We start from the raw sequence: 10,699 nt of genomic DNA, 5'->3' as shown, positions 1-10,699 counted from the left end.
GGGACAAACCTCACTGCTCTTAGCCCAGGGTCTGACTGCAGGCTGGGATGAGCCACCCTGCTGAATTCAGCCAGGGGCTCTGCAGGAACACCCAGGAGAGGAAATGTATGGAGATAGGAGGACAGACACGTGCAAGGCATGGACAGAGTTCATCCCAACCCCAGTGGTTTGGGAAACTAAAAACAACCAGGTCTGTGTCAGGTAAGTGTCAGGACTAAAGAACAGAAACCCTGGGAGAAGACAAGACCAGGAATAGCAGATGCAGGCAAGAAGAAAATAACATTTCCATGAAGCCAGGCCAGCAGGTGAGTATGGCATGGGCAGTATTCACAGAACAGCAGGAGAATTTGAGCCAACAACTGCCCAAAGGAAATAAGTGGCTGAGGAGAGACAGAGGAATTAAACTTTCCATTGCAGACACACGCGCTCATTAGCATTTCTAGGATGCCTCTCTTTAACATTTGGGTTTGGGCACTTTCCTGAAATCCACAGGAGGATTTTTTTTGGATTCACTCCTAACCACGAGTGAGCTGGGGTGGGGCTGCACCCTCGTGTGGCCCTGCAGGGTCCCTGCATGGCTCAGTCCTGGCTGCAGGGGCAGGGATGGACTTGCACATCCTGAAAATGCCTCTGGTGCCAGGGCAGACATTGGGCATCCACCATGGAAACCCACAGCCTCTCCTGCCACTCCAGGGTGTAGGGCCACAAAAACTGAATGGGAATGTTTAGCTCTTCTCCCACAGCTCTTTGGTTAGCAAAGAGAAAGAAGAAGTGTGGTCTCAGCTATAATTATGTTTTTTCCTTCCATGGATGTGTTTTTTCATCTTGGAGCAAAGCCTTTTTACAGAAAAAGAGGCTTTTAACTACTGTTTTAAGCCATAATGAAATAACTGTTGGAGATCACTCAGTTTTGAAAATTTTCTAACAAACCCCATGTTTTCTTCAATGAAAACTTCCATTAAAAACTCCTGTTTCAGTGGAGCACCTAGCAGGGCCATGGCCTTGCTGCCAAACTGGTGTAAGTGCATCTTTTATCATGCATGCTCCTGCAGGAGCCACATGTGCTGTCTTTGCCCTTCACTCACAACTGCCAGCAACATTTATTTCTCCAGCATGATAAAGGCAGTGCATCTGCAGGACAGACACAAACTCAGGATGCAGCCTGTCCCTTGGGGATGTGGCAAAGTCCCATTTTGATTTGGAAATGCTGAGCCACAGGAAGAATAATGATTAGGTCTGTAATGGGACAGGCAACTCCAGACACTGCTTTTCTTCACCAAATGGTGAAGCAGTAGAAGTTGGGAGAGGTGGAAACACTCCCTCTGCCCAGGGAGGTCTGGAGCAGGGTCACAACTAGGAGAAAGGAATTCAAACTCTGAACAAGCTGTTAAGAGAAGCCCCTAAATAGGTTCTGTCTCTGCAGGTGATTCTGTACAGAGATTCTGTGCTTCCATCAGCCTTGGGCTGAAGAGAAAGGCTCTGGGAGTGGGAGCAGTGCCAGAGGCTGAGGCTGCCAGTCTGGGCTGTGCCAGGCTAAGGAGGAGCTTGGGAGCCCTCTGGCCTTTAGGCCTGAGCTCCTGCTGCTCTCTGCTTGAAGGGCCCTCCCTGTGACAATTGGCCATGGCTTTCCAAGGGAGGCTCCTGCACCAGGAGAAGCCTGAGGTGGCTCAGAGCTCCTGAGCTCAGTGTCTGTGGCATTTCAGGACAGATCCAGTCCCTGCAGCAGTCCCTGCTGTGTGAGCTGCCTCCTGCTCCCCTTCCTGGCCCCAAAATCCCAATGCCACCCCCTGACTGGAGGGACAGAAACTCCAGGGCCTGGGGGCTTTCCTTGCCAGGGCAGCATTGCCCCCACCCACATTTGTCAGGGAGAGGCAGCAGAAACACCACTGGGAAGGGCAGGGCAGTGCTGGGGAGGGCAGGGCAGTGCTGGGCTCCTCTCAGCATCCAGCCCCCCCTCCCAGCCTGCCATAGCAGCTGCTGCTGTGGCACTGGGGAGCCCAGGGTTAAAACGCTGCTGGCTCCAGTGTCAGTGGGAAAACAGAATTGCATGGCTGAGCTGCACATCCTGCATTTCTTTGGGGCAAAACTAAAAGGCTTTGCAGCCCTTGTGGTCTTCACAGACTTGTGAAAAGCCAGGAAAAGGCTCTGTCACTCAGGCAAGTGTTGTGGCAGCCAAAGCAATTCTCTGTCCAGCACATCAGGCACGCATGGCAGAGTTCCTGGCCCTGCTTCTCCTTTGGGAATGAGCCAGGGCTGCTGCTCCTTGGAGGGGCTGAGCTGCAGGGCCAGCAGCAGGGCATGTCCCTGCCTGTGCCCTGGGGTTTGGGGCCTCATCTGCTCCCTGCCCAGCCACAGCAGAGCCAGCTCCTACACCTCCCAACCAGGACAGTGACAAAGCCCTCTTTCCTGGTGACAGGGACCTGAGGAGCTGCTGTGTGCAAGGCACTGAGTTCCTTTTTAATGAAGCCATTTTTCACCTTGAAGGCTCTGTTACAAGGGACAAAAGCACTTTGCTGTGCTCAGGCATGGTGGGATCACGGCTCAAAGCCGGCCCAGTGCAGAGCTGGCTCGCACAGCTGCCGTGGGAGGCAGAGCCAGAATGTGGCAGCAAGTGGGGCCCCAAAGCCACCTACAGTGGCTGTTTGAAAAAGCCACCTTTCCTGTTAATGAACCTAACCTTTCCTGTTAATGAAATAGTTAAAAATGAACGTGCTCTGGCTTTATTAATAAACATTGTTTTCTTCTGCAGAAGTCCTTTTTCAAGCACTAGTAAAGCATTTTGTGTAACCAGATTCACAGTGTCTCCTGATGCAGAGCTGAGTTTATTTTTAGCTCCCTCTCCAGGGTAAATCCTATTTCCATTGAAGCTTCATGCCAGCTTCGTTTGCACTCAGGGAGTTCAGCAACTGCCCGGTGGCTTTGTAAACAAACACATCCCTCTGCCTTTTAGTGTGCACTGCTCTGCCTCTCTTGGCATTTCTTCTGAATAATCTTCAATTATCAGCCCCCTTCCACATACAAATTATCTACAAAGTGGATGCTGTGCTTAATTTCATCCTCTTCATTGCTATTTGTCATCACTGAAGGGATGAAACTTCCCTTCTGTGCCTCATTCATTGCTCCAGGGACATGGGGCTGGAGAGGTCCTGGGCAAGCAGGGCCATGGGGAGCAGGAGGGATAATTCAGAGTTAATTTCCTCTTGATTCTCTTTCTGATTTTACAGTTTTGAACCTCTAATAACCAGCATTTATTTTTCAAAGAGCATTACTCAGTCTCTCATACTGTTAAGGCTTTTGACATCTGGAAATAGGTTTTACTAGGGTAAAATATGGGGTTTGGAAGGTCCAAGATAGTTGGTTTTATTCCTTTTACATTAACTGTAATCATCTCCCACTTAAACTCAACAATATTCTAGTATTCTCACAAATGGATGGACCTTTCTACTTGCAATTGCATTTCCTTAACGTGAGACAACACAAGAAGGGCCTCTCTGGTTTAGATATTCCCCCAATTTCATTTATGAAAGCATTTGAGAGGCATGTGCACAGATCACAGATGTGCTCACACTCAGGGAGGCTAAAATTGACAGGGTGGCCCCTAACTACCAGCAAGAAATCCCAAACATATTTCACATACTTGGTCATCTAAGATTGTGAGAGGCAAACAAACCATGAGCTGGGCAGCTCACTCCACCTAAAGGAAGCAGGAGGCAGAAACCACAGCTCCTCCTCATTAAAATAAAGGAATAGCTAGAGTTTAAAAAGTAATAAAAAATAATTAATTAATTAATGACAACAACAACAATAATGATAATAATAGGAGAAGCCAACAATAAAATGTTGAAGCCTTTAAGGCTGTTGCTGTAGGACCACTGCCTGCAGTGCTGATGCTGCAGGAACTCAGCAAGCCCCCCCCTCACCCTGAATTTCCTGATGAAAGGAAATTTGCAGAGCTGGGGCAGTGCAAGGATAACTCTGCTGCTCTGCTGTGCCAGCAGGCAGTGACAGGGCCCAGTGTGGGACAGGGATGGAGCAGAGCAGGTCACAGACAATCTGCAGGTGAGAAGATGCCTTGGCATGACCAGGGATCTGTTTGATCACTATCCTGGCCCCACTGGTGTCACCTGAACTGGCAAATGCATGTGGGGAGAGGAGGAGAGGGGCAGGGAGTGGAGGAGCCTTTTCCCTGGGGGTTTCTGCCTTTGGAGTGCTGGTGAGCAGTGCTGAGCTTGAAGAGTGACTGCAGTCATCAAAAAGGGAAAATTCCCTGGGATGGGAGCTGAAGGGACCTGCTGCTTATTCCTGATCCTGCTTTGACAGCTTATTCACTATTCACTGTTGCCATTAAATTGAGTTTCATCCAGATAAAGGAATAAAATATGACTTGTGTAAGAACAGAACTGTTTGGATAGTGAAACAATAAAAGAGACTTTGAGGGATCCCTCGGGACTTGCAGGTCTTGCCAGGTTTGAATTTCCATAAGGAAATTCTGAATTGCCACACTGAAACCAACTCCCAGAGCATCCCTACTGCAGCCCTGAATTGTGGTGGTGTTCACAGGGTCCCAGGACCAGGGAAGAGATGAGAATGTTGACTCCATGTTTCAGAAGGCTGATTTATTATTTTATGATATGTATATATATTATATTAAAAGTAAATGATATATTAAAATTATACTAAAAGTATAGAAGAAAGGATTTCATCAGAGGGCTAGCAAGGAAAAGAAGAATGATAACAAAATCCTGAGTCTGAGCCAGCTGACTGTGATTGGCCATTAATTAGAAACAACCACGTGAGACCAATGACCGATGCACCTGTTGCATTCCACAGCAGCAGATAATAATTGTTTGCATTTTGTTCCTGAGGCCTCCCAGCTTCTCAGGAGATAAAATCCTAAGGAAAGGATTTTTCATAAAACATGTCTGTGACACTGAATTCCCGGTGGAGTTCCAGGATGACCCACTCTGCCTCAAGCCCTTTCTCTTGGGTGGCTGCAGGACATTGTCCATGGGCCCTCAGGACCTCTGGTGAGGGCAAAGCAGGGCTGAGCCCATCCTGGCTGGTGCCAGCGCAGGACCTGGCTCTAAAACCAGGACTTGGGGTGACTGCCCGGGCTGGAAGGATTCACTGCCAGTGCTGAGAGCCACGTTAAATGCTGAAAGCCTTCCCTGGCCCTGCTGGCTCCCCTCAGCCAGGACCAAGGCTCCTGGGAGCTCAGGCACAGCCTCCGTCCTCCCTCCAATTCTAACAGCAGCCTCATGCCTGCCCACCCCAGGATGTGAGGACAAAATCAACACAGACACATTCAGTGAGGGTTTTTTTTTAAATACATTTATTAACCAATGTTAACACATTAAATGACTCTATATATTGCTAGTCAGAGCAGCTTACAAAATGCCAGAATGCATCATAAACTGGACAGCCACAATGAATAATTACAATGTGCATAGTGGCTAAGCTCAACACTTTAATATAGCTTTATGATTTGCAGAAAAAAATTAATTTTAAATCATGGTTCCTAAAACAATCAATTGTAATTTTACCTAAAACTTATACAAAACCAGGCCACAATCTTTTTTTTTTGTTTTGTTTTTTTTTTCTTTAAAACACACAGTTTTCACGCTGTAGTAACTTGGAAATGTGCAACCGTGTCAACAGAGACAAAAAAGCCAAAGTAACACGAATCTTACTTTCATGCAGCTATCAGTTAAATATTACATATTCTGGAATGATTTTACACCAAAAATATTTCCACAATACTTGCTTTCATAGGGGTGGATCGAAGTTTTGGAACTTGTAAAGTAATCGAACAAGATTGAGTTTTAGTTGTGAAGTGTTTTACAGTCACAACACAGAGGCGACAAAAGTTAATTACACATTTATCAGGCAATAATGCAGCTGTGGTAATACAAGTTACCATCTACTTACTATTTTTTCCAATCGACTTGCCACTTAATTTCTGCAACATATTGGGCATTATTTGGCAGTATCTAGTCAATTAACGTATATCACCACTGCAAGTAAAAAAGGTCAGAATTTCAGTGGTAGTTCACAGAAGTCTTAGTTATATTTTTGTCTTTACAATGACCCTGACAAATCCTAGAGAAAACTTTTTAAAAGGCTTTCCTCCTGATTCTTCAGCTTCCATCGTTCCATCATGTAATTGCTTTCAATAAATATCAAAGATCTAAATAAATATTTACAAATTATTCCTCTAACTTCTCAAAAAATAGCTGGATGATTAATGGGCATATAACTCAGTCTAAGACCAATCTTTGAAAGAAACTAAAATGTGGAGACACTTTAAAAGAAAAGCTAATTAAGTAAGCTTTACATCTATTTAAAAAATTGTCTCTGAACATGGATGCAATTCATATATCTATATATAAAACAAACAAAAAGAAAATCATTTGTCAACTATCGATCCATTCCTATTGGTAATGCTTCTTAATCCAGACATTCCGCAAAATACAGACTTTTTACAAATCACGGCATCTTTAATACAAGAAAATTAACATGCATTATTCTTCATTCTGAGTACAGTGATGGAGCTCATTATTAGGCAATGACCCATTACTACAAACATAACGGCTTCTGTGAAACTTAAGTGCTTTTTCTCCTTTTATTATCAGTTACAATGGACCAGGTGACACCAGATCAGAGGTGGTCAAATGACATTGAATTGGGGAGGCTGAAGGGGGGAGCAATAAAGTAATTTGTATGCCTCAAAATTCCAAGTATGAATAAAGGTAGTTGGGTTTTTTGTTTGTCTGTTGTTTTTTTCTTTTTTTTTTTGGTTTTTCTTATTCTTGTTATAAGCACTCATGTTAGAACAAAGACGAAATGTGCAAACTTCAAAATTTAAATATTCATTTTTCTCTAAGATCCAGCTCAGTAAAAGATTACCCCAGTTCCCTGTGATTTTAAACTACAAGATCAAAGCTAATATTTTGTTATAAAAGTTATATATTGAAAAGAAATAATGAAAATAAAACACAGTTGGGAAATATTTAAGAAAAAATATGCAGGACTAGCACCTGCTGTGTCAACCCTGTTCCCTAAATTCAATCATGTACCCACTGGTATAACCAATAGATAATGCCTTTAAACAGTAAAATTAAGCTGAACAAAACCAGCTCAACAAGGTTAAGAAATAAACGTTACATCAAGGTAGTATGCTTCGTTTTTCTGAAACAGTTCTGTACTTCTTACATTCAGAACTAGTTTTTAAATGTTTTTTAAACATGTTAAACTTTTAACTTTTGTTAAACTTGCATCACTTTTTTGTTTTCAGATCTGCTGTTTTTAAAGATTAAAATCTCTGTAAAACCTAAAAATGTCTTAAAATTTGCTGAAAATGCAACAAATCCTCTAGTTTAAAATTATTTGAAGTAACCTGCTCCAACAGATGTTCAATTATTTTGCCAACAAAATTTTGGAGGAGCATTTCTAACAGAAGACTGAAACAACTGTGCAAAATTTCTTCTAAGAAAAGTGTTTAAAGGCTGGTGCAAAATGGGAAGCAAATTCTAAACAATTTTGGCTTTTTTTTTTTGTTTTTTTTTTGGAAACAAAAACCGCTCTGTCTGAGAATAGCAATCATTGGGGTGGCGCTCTAGGGGAGGAGGAGCCCTCTCATCTTTTCCTGCGGCAGGTGCGTTTGTGTTCGGCATGCCAGTGCTCCTGCTGACACTTGATGGAGCAGTAGGAGGTGTTCCAGCAGCAGTGGTACATGGCCTCCTCTTCACAGTTGTAGCACTGGGGAGAGCAAAAGAGATGGGGTTATCCCCCTGGCAGATCCGTCCTCACCAGCGTTCCCCAGCCCTGCACACGCCAGCACGTGCACTCTCGGGAGGTTGCAGTTTATTGCAGCCCCGAGACACCTGAAATGTCTCTGTTTCAGCCCACACATTCGAAGAATGAGTCAAAGCTCTTCATTTCTTGGTCTCAGGGTTGTTTATTGTTCCTTATCTATAAAAATTTTTCTCCTGTCCAACCAAGGTCCATCCAGCAGGACAGTTCCAGGCACTCTGCCTGCCCCTGGGGCGGTGTTATATCTTTATACTAAAAACTAGGTGTACAATGTTTACAATTACTTTCCAATACCTATCACCTATAGGTATTGGAAAGTAATTGTAGTAATAATGTAATACTGAGCTTCTACTCTAAACCAATCCAAAAGTGCCAACATCACAGCAGAAGATGGAGGTAGAGAAGAAGAAGAAGAAAGGCTGGACACGCCCAAGTCGCTCCATCTTGTCCCCAAAACCCCCATTCTAAAAACCCCAAAATCTACTTTTTCACTTAGTGATAATTTTATTATTACATTACTTAAACTTTTTTGGCTTTCAGGTCTTCATACAAAGCTGTAATTTGCTCCATGGGTCATAATCAAACCCACAGGTGTTCTGGGCTGCGTGCCAGGGTCTCTGAGCCCCCTGGCAGGGGTCCCAGCAACTCTGGACACCCAGAGGGAAGTACTGAATTCTGACAGTGCACAGCAATGCTCCTCTTATTTATGCTCAGGGCATCCAAGTATTTTTCACATGTGCTGAGTGAAGCAGCCATCTTCAGCAAATCCACACAATGCTTTCCTATTTTCCAGAGTCTGGATTATTGCTTTTCCAAAAATCATCTCTCACTTAAGAAAACTCATCTCTTGGAATTGTGGAGTGACATTTTTCAGGCACACAGTGCAGGAAGCATCTTTTACCCTATATTTGTGTAACTGCACCCTGATCTATGTCTTAAAAGCTACAATAAATCAACAGGCACTGCTGGCCCCAACAGGCTCTGCACAGTCTTGAAAATCAGTGTTTGAGGTTTCTTTATAAGCCTGACTTGTCCAGAGATTGCTGGGGAAGATCCTTTAGGTCTAGAAAATGTCAAAAGTCACAACAATGGCATCCCAGGAGACAAGAATTATGGGTTTGTTATAACCCATGTGGGGTCAGCCTGTAAGGACACTGCTGTCGCTGGGGTTTGCTGACTGGCAGCCAGCACTGCCACCTCCTGAAGGGAAAACCTTGTGCTCCATGAGTGCTACTGAGCAGATCAAAAAAGTGGTTTTTCCTCCAAGTCTTAGATAAACCCAAGGTCATACACAGGTTGGCTACCTGGGCTCTTGCCCTTTGTCCTGCCTGCCAGCACTGCACAAAACTCCTGAAAGAAAGATGCTACACAGCCCATGCTTAATGCAGAATTATTTGGTTCTGGAGAAAGCTGCAGCAAAGATGATTTCTACCTCGGAACACAGAGAACACCCCCAGCCTTCTGATAGCTGGAAATCTACTTGGAAAATAACCCTGTGGCCTCTGGGGAAATAAGAAAGGGAAGGCAACATGTTGGTCAGCACCAAGGGTGGCCATCAAGGAGGCACAGCACCCACACAGTGCCCTGTCTTCAGGCAGGTTTATGCCCCTTAAGGCAGTGCTGCAAAAGCATGAACTGTCATTTTGACAAAACTCCATAAGATAAGGTGGCATTGCTGCTTAAGGGATCATTTATACTTCTGCATCCTGGACAGTCAGCTTCTAATGACCTCAAATTTGTCTTTCTGAATTTGGTCTGCTCAAAATCAGGAGGCATCTTTAGGAATCCAGTCTGAAATGCTCATTGCGTGATGGTGAACAAGGGGAGGGATATCACACAGTCTGTGCAGGCTGCTATCAAACCACAAAATAACACACAATTTAATTTTTATGTCCTGACTAGCTACAGCTTTGCTAATAAAACAGAATTACAAAGGAAACAAACCCAACTGCCTCAAAAGAAAAACCACAACAACCCACACTACTGAAAGACAGATCCAAGAAAGCCAACATTTACACTGGCTAAACTGATAACCATTTATTTATATCAGCAATAAAGGGACTGCCCTAGCTGTGTGAGAAGGGAACCTCTCCATTTTCCTTTCATAATTTAGCTCCTGGGAAGTTTATTTGTAAAAATGTCTGCAAACAAGTGTCCTCTTGAGAGCTGTTTTCCAGGTTTTTCATGTTGCTGGCTGCCCACAGGCCTGTGGGAGCCATCAGGATCATCTGCTGGAAAGGTGCTGGGAGCAGCTGTGGCTCTCCATTATGTACAGCATGGGCCTCAGCCCAGAGAGCAAATTCACATCTGCTGGCTTGGAGAGATCAAAAAATGCTATGACAGGAGAGGACAACTGATCTGTGGGTCCTGCACTTCCCTTTACATATGCTGGCCATAAGTGTGGGATGTAAATCTCCACTTACAAAAGGAAAATAATGTCATCTGTGCTGGTACCAACACATGTGGCACTGGAGGCAAAATGCCAGCTGGCCTCAGGCCTCCTCTTTTCTTTGTATTTTCCTCTTTCCTTTGTATTTTCCTCTTTCTAAATGTTATCAATCACTTGGGGTTTTGTTTCAGAGAGTACACATCACAGACAATGCTCATTCACTTAAAGCCCACCTGTTGCAAGTTAAAATAAATATATGTGTAAATAGATTTGAAAGAGAAAAAAGTTGAAAGCTATCTATGAAATGACCTATGCACCAATTTAAATGAGTCTTATATAAAAATAAAATAATTTGGAGAAACTTATAGAAACTTATAATAGAAACATTGTTGAGACCAGCACTGCAGCCTGAACCCTAGAGGCCACGGAGGTGCATAATCTCATTATTGTTACTGCTGCCTTTACACTTCTTCCTTTTCTTTGCTATTTACTTGAGGT

The 10,699-nt window shown here is 43.9% G+C and overlaps 1 protein-coding gene across 5 annotated transcripts in view; it reads right to left on the bottom strand.

The window, feature by feature from the left end:
- Positions 1 to 5,563: 5,563 nt before the first annotated feature.
- The window catches only part of ZMYND11 (zinc finger MYND-type containing 11), a 106,065-nt gene continuing 100,929 nt past the window's right edge, over positions 5,564 to 10,699 (bottom strand). For all 5 annotated transcript variants that reach the window (XM_059489552.1, XM_059489577.1, XM_059489588.1 and 2 more), the window contains one exon: positions 5,564 to 7,758. In XM_059489552.1, the coding sequence (XP_059345535.1) occupies positions 7,636 to 7,758 (123 nt within the window). In that variant the 3' untranslated portion in view covers positions 5,564 to 7,635. The remainder of the gene's footprint in view (positions 7,759 to 10,699) is intronic.

The sequence above is a fragment of the Ammospiza nelsoni genome, chromosome 1 (assembly GCF_027579445.1).
Source record: "Ammospiza nelsoni isolate bAmmNel1 chromosome 1, bAmmNel1.pri, whole genome shotgun sequence".
Taxonomy (NCBI): Eukaryota; Metazoa; Chordata; class Aves; order Passeriformes; family Passerellidae; genus Ammospiza; species Ammospiza nelsoni.
The sequence above is the reverse complement of the archived record's forward strand: the minus strand, read 5'-3'. Positions and strand labels throughout refer to the sequence as shown.